At 36.1% G+C, this 17660-nt stretch overlaps 1 protein-coding gene across 3 annotated transcripts in view; it reads right to left on the reverse strand.

Moving 5' to 3' along the window:
• The window catches only part of daam1a (dishevelled associated activator of morphogenesis 1a), a 66577-nt gene that overhangs the window by 20445 nt on the left and 28472 nt on the right, over positions 1-17660 (reverse strand). For all 3 annotated transcript variants that reach the window (XM_077239064.1, XM_077239063.1, XM_077239065.1), the window contains 4 exons: positions 8958-9191; positions 5054-5143; positions 2910-2981; positions 2498-2592 (listed from right to left, as the gene is read on the reverse strand). In XM_077239064.1, the coding sequence (XP_077095179.1) occupies positions 2498-2592; positions 2910-2981; positions 5054-5143; positions 8958-9143 (443 nt within the window). In that variant the 5' untranslated portion in view covers positions 9144-9191. The remainder of the gene's footprint in view (positions 1-2497; positions 2593-2909; positions 2982-5053; positions 5144-8957; positions 9192-17660) is intronic.

The following is a 17660-nucleotide window of genomic DNA, read 5'->3' on the forward strand; positions in this document are numbered from 1 at the left end:
GTCAAATATGTACTATTGTGTTAACATTTTATTGACTAAAAATGCGTTAGAACACGTTCATCTCGAAGACGAGTTCGTTCAGAATCAGCTTCATATGGCAGATCGGGTGACTCGATTTCCTTCTCATACATTCCCGGAGCGTCCCAGTTCCCTGTTGAAACCGAGCGTCCATTGACTTTAATGGGGCTGCTTTAAACAGTTTTTTTCAGTGCTTCGAAACTAGACGGTCATTGGATAAATCTGCGATTATGTCCCCGGGCCTGGACTACGGGCTTCTGCATGATTATTGGAGGGTCTGTCTGATTGGGAGACTGCATCTCCTTTTGATTGACAGCGATTTTGTACTATAAAAAGTCGCTGACGCTGAAGCTATTCGAGCGCAGTCCCATTGCGGATTTTGCAAGTGTAGTCGAAAAACAAAATGCTGCAACCTATTTCTTGGTATTTGCTTGGGGAAATTGCTAACCAATTTTCATCATAAATTTCACACAATTATACACCACATTCCTTGTTTCAGTTTAACCTAATTCCCACACTTCCTCCGTCGAGTTTAATATATTTTTTTAGATCGTTTGCTCATTCATTCATTAATGCAGCGTCCCCTCTTTTAAAGACCAGCAGCCGCCACTGGTGTGTATATATATATATATATATATATATATATATATATATATATATATATATATATATATATATATATATATATATATATATATATATATATATATATATATATATATATATATATACACGAAGAGATCTTTTCCAAAACGCTATAAATCCATTTCAATAGTTATCAGGAAAATTAAATCTTTTTACCTAGAACCACACATTTAGTGAAGATTCAATTTATCCTGTTAAAATGTTTTATTGGCTCAGTCTAAACATGTTGAACAATGATTATTAAATCAAACGACAATATTCTTGTTTATGATAAATTAAAAAAGTAAAAAAAAAATGTTTTCAAAACGCTATGAATCCATCAATTTTTTTTTCAAAACTGTATGGTTTGTCTTTAAAAAAAAAAAAAAAACGAGAGCATGCAACATATAATCAGGGGCTCATACTATGAATTACTATACATTTAAATTTAGACACATTTGGGCTAATAGTCATTTGGTGCAGAACCTGAAAATAGTAATGATATCAATAGCTATTCAATAAGTTATTTAGTAATACATTCAGAGTCATTTTTAGTAAAGTGTCAAACCTGTAACAAGTAGGACCAATGTGTCCACTACATATGCATTAAAAATTAATTATTAAAAATATTCAATAATGATAACGATATTCAAAAGTAGTGATGGGCACCCCTCCACCACACACACACACACACATGCATGTATAGGGTACACAGCATGTGAGCAAAGCGGAACGGCGTGACGCTTAAATATAGGCTAAGTTAAAAACAACTTAAACGTACGTTTCATATTTATGTTTAATAATATAGGCTAATGTTATTTTTTTTTATTTCATCTATGTTGATTATATGAAAAGGGAACCACATGAGATGAGTACGGAAAACATTTGGAGTGGGTCAGACATGATTTTGACCACTTATTAAATTTTGTTTAGTAGAAAGCCTTTCTTTAAAGTGAATTTCGTTTTGTATATATTGTATCTACATTTTAATCAATGTTTCATCAACAAATTAAATTGACTGGATTAATAATAAATAAATAAGAAGCAAATATAGCAGACAATATAATCAGGACACGGAGGCGCCCGCGCGTGATCTGGAGCGCGTCTCATACACTAACCGAAACACAGCGATACTTGCCTCACAGTCCTGAGAAGTATATCTATAAAAAGCTTGAAATGTCTACATTTAAACAAAACAATAAAAAACGAAAAGAAATTGGCTACTCTCTGCGTATGTAGGCTAATTCGAAGTGTGCATTTCTCTCTATATGCGCGTTCACTACTGCGAAGATGGCGAGTCAGCATAGTCAACTTTATCTTTGTAGCTGACACTGACAGAAAACACTAGTTAAATTAAAAAATAAACAATTCAAATGTTTCATGCATAATCATTACTTTTGTTGGTTCTTTGTGGCAAGCTTTATGCGTGCGTTGAGATGCGGAATAGGCAATTAAAAACGCTCATTATGGTTTCTCTCCCTTATTTAAGTAATTAAATCACTAAATATGTGATTAAACTAATGGCTTAAATGAACTACTACTAGAAAACTCACTCATTTTGAGGAATGAATGAACATAAACAAACCTCTGTTCAGAGCGCCGCCGTGTTGGATTGCGTAGAACGTTCACCGAATTCTGATTAGTGGAGAGGATTTATCACGTTTAGGCTAAAAATAGGTTTGGCGCTTATCGCGTTTAAACTCTTTTTAAATGGTGTTTATCGCGTTTTGGAAAAGAGCTCTACATATATATATAATACTTATGCGTGTAAGGTAATGGCTTAATCAAGAGAAATGAAAAAGAATGATACTGTCATGAAATGACCCATAATGAGTGTGTGTGCTAAAGGCAGTACCTCATGGGCTGTGTGCGGAGAGCTGTTTTCAAGCTCTCTATGGTCTTATTCCTCTCCTCCTCATCCTCCTTGTCCAGGGCCAGCAGGGACTTCCTCTGGTGGTGATATTTAACGTTAAGGCAAATAATTAATGGACTGATCCAAGTTTGCCAGGTCAAAGTTTTGTTAAAGTACATAATTTAAAAAAAGTGTGAAGGAATTTATAGCTTCACCAATTATCTCAGTTTTGATGAGTATGAGCGCTCATTGCCCTATGAAATATTTACAGTCGTTTACCACTCTTACATCCCCAACAACTTCCTAAAGGGCAACATATGTGAGTTTAATGACTCCCTCTTGACTAAGAGACTAAGACTATGTCCTCAGGGAAAAGATGGAAATTAGCATGGTCAGGGAAACAAGTCATACTTACAGCAGCCATAGAATTTATCTGATCAATGTAGAATTCAGGCCAGCTGGTCGCCCCCTTATTCTCTTCCTGTTCCTATGGAAAAACTAAAGATTAGCCTGCATACTGGAATCAAATAAACACATTCGACCGACAGACAGACAGAATTAGACAGACAGACAGAAAGACAGATATAATTAGACAGACTGATAGAATAAGACAGACATATAGAATTAGACAGACCGAAAAACAGATAGAATCAGAAAGACAGACAGAATCTCATGTACTTCAACAGCTATGACGTGTGAGAACATGGCTTATCTAACCATTGCAATTCCCAGAAAATCGCATCCAACAATCCAAAAGTGTTTGTGAACGGATATGTTATGTGTGAGTGAGAGTGTCCACAGTTGACACCTTGTTTGAGATGCTTCTTGTTACCTGATAACAGACACAGACTCTGCACTTCGGCACTACGCCACTTAATTTTGAGTTAAACGCTCTGGCAGTGCTAAACGGCTACGATTCAGTCCAAAACATGCCTTTTCCCATAGTAACTTATTCTTTAAAGCTTTCAATACAAAGCCTGGGGTTTGGAAACAATACCACAGTGTTTTGTGCTATGCTCAAGTGTCTATAATATAGCAGCTGCTTGCTCTTTCAGACTGAGATTGACTTTTGCTGGCCAGGGTAAGTTTGGGAATTGGGGTTGTTTTGGGGGGTTTCGCGCACCACATGAGCCGATAAGCTTCCAGGAATCTTATTTAACAAGTCCACCCATTGTTTTATTAGCACATTCTGCAATTATACAATTTAACTAAACTATTTTGGACCATATGGACTTAGAGATTAATACAAAGATAGCTTGAAACCAAAAAGAAGGGTGAGAAAGTTCTCATTATAGTTACTATGAACACTTCATACCAGACATTCACAAGTTCCTTTGTCTCAACATCTTTACAGTAGTTTTAGCACTCATTATATTGCATGGTGTTGGTTCCACATGTTGCTCAGACCCCAAAAGTCCACTGGGAGGAGATTTGATCCAGGCCTTGCAGGTGTAGTTGGCTGAAACACTGCATTCAGTGTTTTATTGAGCTGGGATTACACAGCATGCACATTTTTCTAAGACAGTTTTGGTTGAAGCATTTCTGAAAAATTTCTTCAAATCTGTAGTTCTAAAATAAAATAAAGTTTTACTGAATAAAAAAGTGGAGTAAATGAAAAATAAATAAATAAAATATTTTGATGTCTATTTATTTTCTGCCTGTATTCCCTCTTTTTATTAAGAAAATATGGGGAGGAAAACAACATTTGTGGGACCCCACTGACTTTTTCTGTATGGCCAAAAAATATAATACTAAAAATACTGAAAACATCTTTTTTGTTTTATATAAGAAAAAGAATAAAACGAGTTTGGAACGACATGACGGTGAGTAATTGACAGAATTTTCATTTTTGGATAAACTATCCCTTCAAGTTGAGAGCTGACAAGCATAAGCTATAAAAATTTCCAACTGAAATTCCATCTCTACTAGTGTATAAGCTTACAAAGCTTTGATCCATCATACAGAACACCAACATGAATGTTTGCTTTAATATATGAATGAGAACTTCATTCCTAACATCATAATGATTGACAGTATTCTTTTTTAAGTGTTTTTGGAGGACAATAGGTCAGCAGCTGAAGATGGATCCCCTGGTGGGTCGTGACCAGGTAACTGGTCATGAACTCCAGCAGCCGTAGACAATCCCCAGGCCACCGCTGTGTGGTTTGCTCTTTAGTTCCACTGGTGTAAATGCCTCTTATAAATGACGGTTTACAGAGTGTGTCAAGGCAGCCTGGGTTCTGTTACCTCTCACTCCTCAGACCCAAATCACACATACTGTGAAAATAAACCCTCGCACTCAACACCACTTCTCTGTCCCGAGGCCAAGCAAGTGCTAGAGAAGCACCATTTACATTACGTCCTTTTTTGGATGTACTGTAAGACTGTGATGTGTTCACACATTTAGCTGCTTAGTTTCAAACTCCACGGTCAAGTCAGATTAAATTGGTTTTAGGAAACTGCTATGAATGTTCAAAGCCAGACAAAATACTTTGACATGGGTCTTTCTAAAAAATGGAAAAGGTCCTTGCCCAGTCCCATCAAGTGGAAATGTCTTACCTTCTTCTTGCTACAGTAGATTTGCCATTTCTTCTCAGCAGGAAGGGCAAACATGGCCTCTCTATGTTTCTCAGAGAGATCCAGCTCATCCTGTAGGAGAAGAGACACGATGAGAGGGTTTCAAGTGTATACTCTTAAATTTCAAGCCCAATAAATAATGTTGAATTGGTCACATTCTCATAAGGTTAAATACTTTACAAACAATGGCTGCACAATTTTTTCTTATTATATTTTGGTAAATAAATTTAAAGTTGACAATAAATAGATAAATAAATACCTTACAAATTGCAAGGATTGCACAAAAATATATATTATATTTAGGATATTTATATTCATGAATATTTATTAAAACTATGAAATGTAAAATGTACAGTAAATAAACAAACTAAAATGATTGGGCAAAAGTGGAAAAAACATTTTGAGTACATAATAAATGTCAAATGTACTTGGCAGTGACACACACGGGCATCCTATCCTATTGGCCACGAGACCAGACAAAACCAACATGACTTAGTCTGACATCAGTATCTGGATATCAATGACCCTGAAGCGGGGGTTATTTTCCCACAATTCTGTGTGAGAGAGAGACTTCTTGTTTCCTCACAGCAAAGAAATTATTTAGTCATGTAAACCATCAATTAATGCCTGCACGCTCCTGTGACCTCTGTGCATTCCCATGATGCAGTTCTGGACTAAGTTGGTCATATTCAGTCCAGATGTTCGGGCACAAGTTAATTAACATCATGTGAGAGACACATACAACAAGCAGGTCCAAAGACCACTTTAACAGGCTGCATAAGGAAATAATGAGGATAAAAAGAATGAAAAATACAGGGAAATCGTATAATCCAACTCGTAAGTACTCATGTATATTTGAGCAGAGATTCCAGAGAGAGAACATCACATCCAGACCACCACATCTATTGTAGAGGCAGGCAGGTCAAAATCTGATCTTCTCCAGATCTTTCTCTCATACTATTCCCTCTTTATTTCTCTACAGAAAAAAACTGAACCTGAGACTTTGTTCACTGAAAGTCATTTAGATAGAAGCAGCAACAAGTAATAACTGGCTGCATTCAAGCAGTGACAGCAGTGTACTTGCGACATCTAACAAAATTCTAGCATTGCGTCTGGTTGTGACAGTGTTAAATTATGAGACCAGTTTTCTGTTTGAGTTGCAGTGAAAGCAGACTCTACAAAAAAAAAAAAAAATTCAAAGATAAAGTTCAGTATTCCTTCATGAGGAGGACAGCTTTCTCACCTCAAATCGATGCAGAATCAAAAGTCTGCGAGAAGTATTTTCCTGTTAAATCAACCTAACATGATACAGATTGACATCTCAGTTGTGTCTCTGTGTGAGAGCTCAAAAGCTCAGCGGGGGACAGGCAGCGTTAAAGATGGGAGTCTGGCGCATATAAGTCATCCATGAGCCCATCTGTGCCAAATGCTTGCTGGTCATGCGCTGGTGGGCATGAGACATACAGACGTAACTCTACTCAATGGAGTCTGCAGAGCTAATGAGGGGACGTGCATTGTCTAACATACTCTTTACTGGACCATTAGCAGGGAATGCTTGGATTCCCCATATTATGGAATCCAAGACAAGCACTGATTCACTCCACAAACAGAGGAATGGTAGAGCAAAGCAGTTCTTTAATAAAGAATAAGCTTTTTCTAACTATTCTGATGGGATTCTTTAGAATGAACCCAGTTAAGAGGCTCTGTTTGTGATTTTTGGCCATGTGGGAATGCAAGCTTACAAACTTTGCATGTTCTGTCTAAGCAAAAAATGTAGCCTAATGGTGAAAATTCATCATGGGATTCCGATGCAAAGACAAGTTCCTTCTTTTTTATTAACCTATCCTTAACATGGCTGTCAGTATAATATTTGACAAAACCAAAGACCAGATTTGACTTTCAAAGTGGCCTGTGTCCAAAAGTTTAATAAAAAAAAACAAAAAAAACATGAATGCTCCATCTATCCATCCATCTGTCTACCCACCCATCGATCCATCTAGCATCTATTCACTAGGGGTGGGGGAAAAAATCGATTCTTAGATGCATCGCGATGCGGACGTGGACGATTCTCAATCGATTCACAAATGTACATTTTTTTATTTTTTTTATATGTAGCCTATTTATAATTACGTAATATTGACGGAACGCAAAAGACGGAACTCTGAAGCGCGGAAGTGCAGTGCCCGGACCGTCTGTCTGTGGCGTGTGCACATAACAGAGACGCGATGGCTGAGCGCGAAATCCAAACACCCTCCTCGTTAAAAGCTGACGTGTGGAAATATTTTGGCTTCTATCGAGTTGAAGGGGGAAAGGAGCTGGACAAGAGCCAAACTAGTTGTAAGCTTTGTAGAATAAAACTAAAATATTTCGGCAACACGATAAATATGAGAAGCCATATGACACGTTTCCACCCAGAGGAGGAAAAACACTCTGCTGTACCAGAGCCGTTTCTCTCTATGGCTCTGGGCTGTACCGGTGTTCAGACGATTTCTGCTGCCTTGTCGAAAAATGCTACTCAAACGCGAATCGATCACAGATGATGTTGATTCATTCTCTATTGTTTCCATAATGGTGTAAATCTCACAATATTATGACATCGTTATTTCATTTTAATCAGGGTAAGTGTATGGGGAGCATATTTTGATATTTTAAATGAACTAGCAATTATCAAATTTGATATAACAAGTAAAAATGATATTATTATATGAAATAAAATTATAATAAAATTCGAAATTAAGAGTACAGTATAATGTACTGTTTTTATTTTTAAAACGGTGTGAAAATTAAAAATTATCATCAAATATTCATCTTTGACCTGTCAAAGTTTCCTACAAGTCTCCACAGCAAGGATGCATAGATTTATGGGCGTGGTAAGCAGAAGAAACATGAGTCTGCACATGCGCATAACCAGTAAGTAGCACATCTCGATGGGTAGCATGAATCGTCAGAACACCTGTTGTTGTTATATTATTAATTTACTACAAGTATGCTGCTAGTTCAGGCACACATTTATTTTCCTGTTGGTTCTTTGCAATGTTAATAAAATATATTGTACGTTAATTCTTTATGGGTCATTACTTTGTACTTTTAAAGCAAATTATTTATATTCACACACACAAAAAGATTCAGATAATCGATAATCGCTTTAGAATCGAATCGCAGGCCTCTGAATCGTAATCGAATCGAACCGTGAGGTGCCTAGAGATTCCCACCCCTACTATTCACTCATCCTTCCATCCATCTGAAAATTCATCATGGGATACAAAGAAACAGTCTTCTCTATTTAAATAAGTTAACCCCTACATGCCTGCCAATAAATGTTTGACAAAACCAAAGACCAGATTTGACTTTCAAAGTAGTCTGTTTCCAAAAATCTAAAGTATCAGGCCCTAAATAGAAAGTTGAATAAAACGTATAGCAAACTAAAAGAAAATTTGACTACAATAAGTGCTCAATCTAGCATCCATCCATGTAGCATATATCCTTACATCCACCCATCTACTCATCCATCCATCCATCCACCCACCCACTCGTCTACCCACCCATCCATCCATCCATCCATCCAAAAATTCATCATGGGATACAAAGACAAGTTCCTCTCTGTTTTAATAAGTTATCCTTTACATGCCTCCCAATATAATGTTTGACGAATCCAAATACCAGATTTGACTTTCAAAGTGGTCTGTTTCCAAAGATCCTCCCTATCCATCAATCCATCAATCTATCCATTTACTGCATCTATCTATCTATCTATATATATATATATATATCCATCCATCTATTCATTTATCCATTTATCCATCCATCTAATTGAGAGTATGGTAAATAAATAAAATAAAAGAAAGGAAACAAAAGAAAGAGTCTGTGGTCATGGCACAGCACATACCACCAGTTCAGTGAACATGGCATCCAGTTCCTCGCTGGGGGGCATGGGCAGGGTGGGCTCCATGGTTTGCAGTGTGAAGTTGCTGTCATGGCGGAGGCGGTAGGTGATCTCAGGCTGGTCCCGTCCCTTTAGACAGCAGCAGAGGAATGACAGGCCCCGTCCTCCTCGCTTACGTGGGGCCATCATGGCCAGAGGCCCAGCCAGTCAAATGTGTCTCACTTTAGCTACGACACCCTGTCCAAGACAAAACAAAGAGAGAAAATGAGGAGGGGTGATATCAAAGCTGGAAAAAAAGGATGCTGGGAATCATTTTTTAGTTCACTGAAAATGTGCATGGCTGTGCTAGGACGCAGGTAAATGCAAAACAGAACAACAAGGTTGAAAATCATACCCTCACCCAGGGCTATTTGCAGCCATATGTCACATGAGAAGTGTGATATACTGACACTAAAATGTATTGAAGTATACACTCTTGACTAACAGGTTACATTGGACCTCCCACTGTAGACCAGTAGCAAGCAATACAGAAAATATCAGTATTGGTGGATAAAATCTTACTGAATTGAAACAAAATCAAGGCTTTGATTATACTTCATCATATTTCGCAAAGGTACACTGTTTTGAGCCAATAATAATTTTTTTAAGAAATTAATACTTTATATGCAGCACTCATTGATTACTCATTGATCATTACATTGTTTAAAAGTGATGAATTTCTATGAAGAATTTGATATAAATTCTGTTCTTTTAAACTGTCTATTCATCAAAGAACTGTTTTCAACATTGATAATAATAATAAGAAATGTTTCTTGAGCAGCAAATCAAGTCTATTAGAATGATTTCTGAAGCATCATGTGACACTGAAGACTGAAGAGTAATGATGCTGAAAATACAGATGATTTGTCATCACTGGTATAAATTATATTTGAAAATAACCATTTTTTAATATATTTTAAATTGTAATAATATTTTTACAATATTGTTGAGCGAGCAAATAAATGCATTCTAAGTGAAGATAAGAGACTTACCGAACGGTAGTTACAGTATGTACAAAAAATGAGAAATGGGATTGACTGTTTGTGTCTCTGTGCAGTGACAGTGATAAGCAGCACTGTATGATCTTACATCCCATTTCAACAATCACATAAGCTTCATAAACTCCAGAAACACACAGTGACATGATTCGACATTACAGATTGTCATGTAGACAGATAAAATATAGCCTAGCCATAAAAACAATAAGCTCTCACATTACACTATTTGGTGTTTTTCTTCTGAAGCAATATGACAGCTTTGTGTAAGGAACAAACCATAGTGTAAATTTGATCTTCTGCACATCAAGATAAGATTTTGGTCTGTTCTTCAAACAAAGCTATCGTATGACTTCAGAAGACTTGTAATATAGATTTAGTGCATAAGTGCTTTTTATATCCTTTTTTGGGCTGAATGAGCTTTCTTTAAACCTTATTCGTTTTAAACAGATTTGGAATATAATGAGGGTGAGTAAATGATGACTGAAATAAAAAAAATTTGGATAAACTTTCTTTGAATAGCTTTAACACCAGGGGCCTGATGTATAAACGTTGCATATGCACAAAATAGATATTAGCCTATAATATATAAACATCACAAAAATATATGTTTACCTTATAGGAAAAAATGGCATAGATTTGTTTAAAGCAATTAAAAATACTTTTTGGCCAGTGGAAAATATTGAGAATAACTCTTCTCTGAAAACTTTATCTGAAAATGCATACAATTCGGATTTATTTATTCTAAAACAAGGCAAGGATACTGATTGATTCTTAGTCCGTATCTCATATTTTCCTAATGTCTTGCATCGTTAAACATGATATCACGTGGATGGGAATATGCATGATATGCAGATGAGTATATGAATAGCAAAACTAGGCGTTGTAAGCTCCATATATGGTTATTTCGTGGAGGAGACTGGTTGGAGATGCATACGCACAATCATCCGCACAATTCCGTAGACTGGGTATTATAAAGGGAATTTTGCACAGGTTCTGGCGTAACTTTTGTGTGTATGCAAAATCTAGCTTTTGTGAGTATGCACAATTTTAGGATAAAATCTGCAGAAAGTTTTATACATGAGGCCCCTGGTTACTCCCTTTGTGTCTCTTCGTGATAAAAGTGTCTGCCAAATGACTACTTACAGTACTACTTAACTACATCAACACCTTGTTTGGTCTAGATGTCCCTAGATGTCCCCTTGTTTGATATCCCAGATTTAATAAAACACAAAAGATACACATACACAAAGATTTGTCGTTCTGTAGTCTATATCCCCAGACCTCACACAATGAAACTAGCCCTCACCTCTCAATAGACTAAACCGTCTTCATCTTTCCTTTCTCCATATAAGGAATAACAGAGAAAGTTACCATGCCCAACTTTATCTTCGTCCAGTCCAGCTTTAATGAGTACACCGGCCTGAGCTCCAGCGCTAAAGCCATCATGAACCAAAAGCAGTCAAACATAAACTTCACTCTGAATTTATGATCAGACCCAGAAGCTCAAAGTGACCAGATGTTTCCCTTTAGAAAAACAGGGACATAAATGCTTAAATAGCTTCAGGATTAGACTGGAGTTTATAGTACGTGTGTTTGTGTAAAATCTGCTCGGTGTACTTGACCCTGCAGAGCAGGTTTATAGTGCTATCATACCCAAACACAGACTTAAATGGTGATGCCAAACATGATCCGCTATCCAGTTTGACCTTTGAATGTTTGTCTGCAGCTTATCGGAGAAAAGAAACTGCTGAAAATCACAGTTTTTTTAATATAAAAGCAATTTAATAAAAGCAGAATATAAAAGCAATTTTTGGAGGCTTTTGTCATTTTTATTTAGAAGATGGTGGAGAATTGACAGGAAAAAGAAGGGATGAACCAAGAAGCCAGACTCAAACTCTGGGTGAACAAATAGCTAAATTATATTAATGACAAAAAAAACTATTTATCGAACAGAATAGAAAACAGTATTTAGCCTAACTGAATGCTTATTTACAAAAAAAAAGTTATTTCATGCAGAGGAATCGGTGTAACCCCATTGAGATTTTTAAAATCAATCTGTGAATCATTTCTTTGAGCTGGTTCTTTAATATGTATTTTCAGAATGATTCGTTTAAAATCATTAGGACTTCCAAATGCTTCTTGAAATCGAGAACGGCTATTGTGAGAGTGTTTGTTTATTGCCTATGCTTATTTGGTTATTAGGCTACATGCACAGTACAACATGGCATTAAAATGTATGTGTCATTTCTGAGCATTTCGTTATGCTATACACAACTTCTGTAAACAGAATGATGCTGAAAAAGCTACAGTAAAAAAATATCTAAAAGACTGACATGCTACTGAAAAATGTAGTTAAATTACTAAGGATGCAACTTTTAGTTTAGTTAATCCTCAACTATTATATCAAAGTAGGGAAACCCCTTGTTTGAATACTTATTGTTGCAGCGAAGACCAAGATTTCAAACCATGAATTCAAGTAAGCAGCATCTCTCATAGAATAAGGTTCAAAATATAGACATAGAAATGAAGAACTACAGTAGGCTTTTGTCTGCAAACTCATAGGCCTATGCACTGCAGGACCTAAAAAGTCACATCCAGGTGAGAAAGATAAAAAAGGAAGGAAGGAAGCTGTTTTTTTCTGAGCCTTGAAACAAATGATTCACCCTGCCATGTCAACAACCTGGATGTTCACACCAACACGGCCTTGAGTATTATTTCCCAACAAGGAAGAGTATCTCGATTCTCACACTGTAACCATTTAGCAGCGATAACCCAGCAGAGCAGACACAGCTGTTTCGCTGAGCAAGGCAGGGAATTTTCTCACCGCTGGGTTTATTTCATGGTGTGAAAATAGCTCCGGCCTGGCTAGCTGGTCAAATGATCAGTGGGCAAAGACCACACACTTCACACTATAAAAATGGATTCCACTTTTTTAGAGCAACTTACAGCACAATTTCTTAGCAACACTTCATAGCGACATTACATTTATTCATTAAGAAGATGGGTAAATCTCACGAAAACATCAATAACACATTTTGTATAATGAAGCCTATTTATAGGACCATTTGTTTTGCATGATGACAAAAAACAAACAAAAAAATCACATTTAAGCACATTTCCCCCCAAACCCTCATTACTGTAATGCATTTAGTGAATTTGATTTTGAGATTTATTTTGTAATTCCCATTGTACTGATAATTCTCATGTCTCATTACGGTCACTGTGTGGGTTGCAGCAAGGGAGAGATGCAGGATCTAGTTGCAGCAGTTAAATTTATTTACAAAAGAACCAAAATACATAACACGCAAGACAAACAGGTGAACAACAAGGATAAAGCAAACCACTGTGAAATCAATGAGAACTGACAAAGAACTACTAAAACTAAAGGCTACATATGGATAGGTTAACTAAGCAGACTAGAAACAGGTGCACAACTAAATTTGTAACCATGGAAACAAATGAAGACTAGGGGCAAATTCCAAATAGCAATTTTGTACCTTTGAAGGGCACTTCGGGAAGGGGACGCCATTTATAGGAGTGTTCCAAACGAAAGTGAAAAACTGAATCCCTTCACGAAGGGCCCTTCCACAAGTCTGTTAGCGAAGGGAACATGAGATGGTCACTTTAAGGAAGTAATTTAATCGTTTATGGTCATGTGACCCAGGGTGACAAGTCCTCATGCACGACTCATTTTAAATCTAGATATAGCGAGAGTTTGAGTTAAGTTAACAGAATTATTCAAATTGTTTTTGTTATATATTAACAAAATATATTATACACATGCATTTCCTGTTAAGTTTAAAAAAGAAGTAAGAAATGTGTTTAATGCTTAACTTCGCATTAATCGGGAGGCAGATCGGGAACACACACACAAACATATAAAGCATTTTTTTTTAAACTTCATTATAAATGTATATTTATTTGTATAAGGCAAGCTAATGAGAAAATTGACCTCTTTCATTGCTCCCTTTTCAAGTGCGTTCCAAACAGCTTCAATATGGCACACAATTGCCCTGCTCCCTCTAAAGTCACCCTTCAAGGGCTCTGCTCTTCGGAGTGAGTAGGGCATAGGGATGCTCACTTCCAAGTTTGTATAGACATAAATGTTTGACTCAAAAGAAGATATTCTGTGTATATTGTATAAGTCTGGACTGCATCAACTAAAAATACACAGTAAAATGAGAGGCATTTATTTAATTTCAGTGTTCTTGTGAGCAATATCCTATAAACCAAGTGAATGATGCAAGCAGCACACAGTATGCCACTGTAAACCATTCACAAGCAGTTTACAAGCAGCAGATTTTAATCCCACGTGCCACTGCTAGATGTCCTTGTTCGCAAGGTCTGATCCAAAACTATGACCCACAAGCAAACACCGCAAAGCAAATATTCTCTTCTTTTGTAATTCAAACACGATACAATGCAGGAGCTTATCTGGCAAAAGTCAAAATAAAAACGGCTATCCAAATCTCCACATCTTGTCCAAACAAAGCATTGGGATCGCCTGGGAGCAAAATAAGCTTTACACCCTGGGAAACCCCTAAAATGTAAACATTTTGAAAAGACTATGCTAGAATCAGGAAAGTTATTATTACAAAACCTACAAATGTGTGAATGTAAAAAAAAAAAAAAAAAAACTTGTCTGCTCCTCATCTTTCAGCTCATAAGCTTATGGGATACCGCAGTCTGTACAAAGACAGGTGACTAAAATATTTACAACTAAAATAGTAAAAGAACCAGCAGCTAGCCTAAATGAAAGCAAACATGTGCTATGAACGGAACATAACATTTTATCCCTAATAAAAAAAAAATGTTGTCTTTCCCAAAGCCCAAATGAAATAAGAGTCTCGCTGCGCTTGTAAAACACATAAAACAACCAGTTATGTAAGATTGTCTTTTCTGAATGGACGACTGTTATCTGAAAAAGCATGTTCTAAAAAAAATTGTCACAAGTCTAGGCTATTTCATTTGACATGCATCATTGAAAGTCTTGTTATTGTTTGTTAAACTTGTTAAAAAAAATTGTGATTTAAAATAGTTTAAATAAAATATAAATATTAGATGAAAAAAAAAAACCCAGAAATGTTGCCCTGGCAAATAACTGAAATAAGTCAAATAAAATAAATGAATGCTACTACCAATCAGAAAAGCAAATAACAAAATTACAACGTTTGTTGTATTCCTGAGCATCTGGTATATAGACACTGCAAAAATATATTTCAAAGAAGTTTCAGTAGACAAAAAACTCCAGACAACATGAGTTGTGAAAAACTATAAGTGATCTAGGAGCTTTATACAGCTTTTTACAGCAGATGCTATCAAAAGGCCGCCGGATGACCTGTTTTGCATCATCCAGTGGACTTTTGGTGACAAAGAAATGTGAATTTCTCAATTACACGGAGAACGAGTAAACATTTACATATAGCTACTAGTACCGACATTGTAACAATACAAAGTGGATTAAAAATAGTTGAAGTTACACATTAGGCTAAATACTTGTCCAGATACTCTTACCATCCTCTTCTAAAGTAATACAGATTCATTTTTGGAGGGGAATAGAATCAATTTCTGCAAACCTTTGTTGTCCAAATTTATTGAAGGTCAGACTCGGGGGGGAAAAAATAAATAAATCAAGGGCTATCCAGGACAAGACTGATATTTCACTACAAAAAACATACACACAACAGTTATAAAAGTATAAAAGGGAATACTGACAACAAGCACATAAAAGAATTGGGAGGGAACACCAAGGAAGGTAAATCTCAAGTGATGTGCATGTCTGTGCAGAAACTGGCATTAAAATGCCTCCATAACATGCTTGTCTTATGAACTCTCTAACTCTTCTAACTCTAACTCTCTCACTCTCTCCCTCTCTCTCACCAGTGGAGCTAATCCATGACAGCCCAGCCAGTGTATCTCCATGCCCCACCCTGGTGACCGCACTTCAGCAGGGTGTGTGTTAACGTTCACTCCATACGTTTACACCACCAATCTGATCTGATTCACCAGGCCTCATTTATGTAAGCAAAGTTCTATCTTTATGAACGGCTGAATTGATCCTTCTTCCGGAAGCGATTCCCATTCATATCAGGAGTCAATGTATTATAGGAATACACTAAAATCATGAAGCATCTTTACACATCATATGCACTCCTGCTCACATTAATGGTTTCAGAATTAAAGTCAAGAGCAAATGATATAGCTAGGTCTACAGATAGCAGCTAATAGCAGCTTCATAGTATTAAACAAAACATAATCAATGATGCAAACTTCATCAAAAATGAGACAAATTTCAAATTCTGCTGCAGTCAGTTCAATGTTAATTCAATTCAGTTCACTTTAATAACTGTCGATGTTGCAAAAGTCGAAGTGGCTGTTAAGCAGCTCTGCAGAAAACGGTACTGTTTTCATTATTCAGCTCAATTCAGTTCTCATCAAATAAAATGTAAATGTATGCATTATAAAGAGTTTATTTTAAAGCGAAAGAAGATTTTTGTGAAGTTATGTTAAAAAAACAATAGATAAACTATTCAAAAATAAGATAATTTGGACACATTCTGCTTGTCAAATGTCCAGATTTATATTCGGCTTGTCAAATGTCCATATTTATATTGATGACTTCATACAACCCCCATCATCAACATGAGACCATTTGGTTAAAGTAATTAGAAAAAAATGGCTCAGAAAAGTGATTTGTATGTAAATGCCACTTGGTTTCCTGATGCAATGACATTCAGACATTTTAAACGTGACTTCACTGTACAGTGGTCACTGTACATTTTATCTTTTCTCTGAAAAGCATTTTGGCATGTTGAGAGCATCTGTAGAGCTGCATGCTGCTTTTATACAAACAGTCCTTTAATGGAGGACATCTGGTGACTAGAACTTTAACAAATGCAGTTGGGGTGGGCGTTGAGAGCAAAATCTTATATCACGATATGAGTCATTTTACTTCATGATAACTAATCACCAGATATATATTTTTGCTTTAAATAAGGTTATGATATCAAAATTTTTTAGACCATTGAAATTTCATAATTCTTGTCACCAAAAAGTATAAAAAAACTCAAGTTTACTGAAGGCAAGTAAACAGAGATAAAATAAGAACAACAAAACTAATTACAAGCATATAGGAAAACAAATTACAAAAGAACAAAGACACAAATGAAGTAGACTTACTTAAAAAAAAGCTTCAAGCACCAGAAATAAAGTGTATAAAAGTAATCAAATGTCTAAAAAAACACTCCTTAGTCTTCACTGTGTAAATTAAATCTACATTTATTCTTAATAAACATACAAAAGTGATTCAGTCAAGAGCAATGGGAGATTTTCTCTCTTCTGTTGTTTGATTAACATTATACTACGATGCTTGTTCTAAGGTGTGCAAGTATTTTCAGGTAAAGCATGGCTAAAGTAGTTCCAGGCAGGTCTTGACCGCATTACATGTCCATTTCACTTCACCAAATGATTTCAGCTATTTCAAAAGGTCCTTACAGACTACAACAGCAAAAGAACCAAAACCCACAACGACACTGACCAGGCAAATTATTATAGTAAACAATAGTGTAAAAACTATTTCCACGTTTTTGCAACAAAATTACGTTTATTTCTGTAGTAAAAGCACATACTCTTTCTCCTGCTCTCTATTCCACTCAAACGCACACACATA

The sequence above is a fragment of the Siphateles boraxobius genome, unplaced genomic scaffold, assembly GCF_051911475.1.
Source record: "Siphateles boraxobius isolate OS27281-9 unplaced genomic scaffold, OSU_SipBor_1 22, whole genome shotgun sequence".
Lineage (NCBI taxonomy): Eukaryota > Metazoa > Chordata > Actinopteri > Cypriniformes > Leuciscidae > Siphateles > Siphateles boraxobius.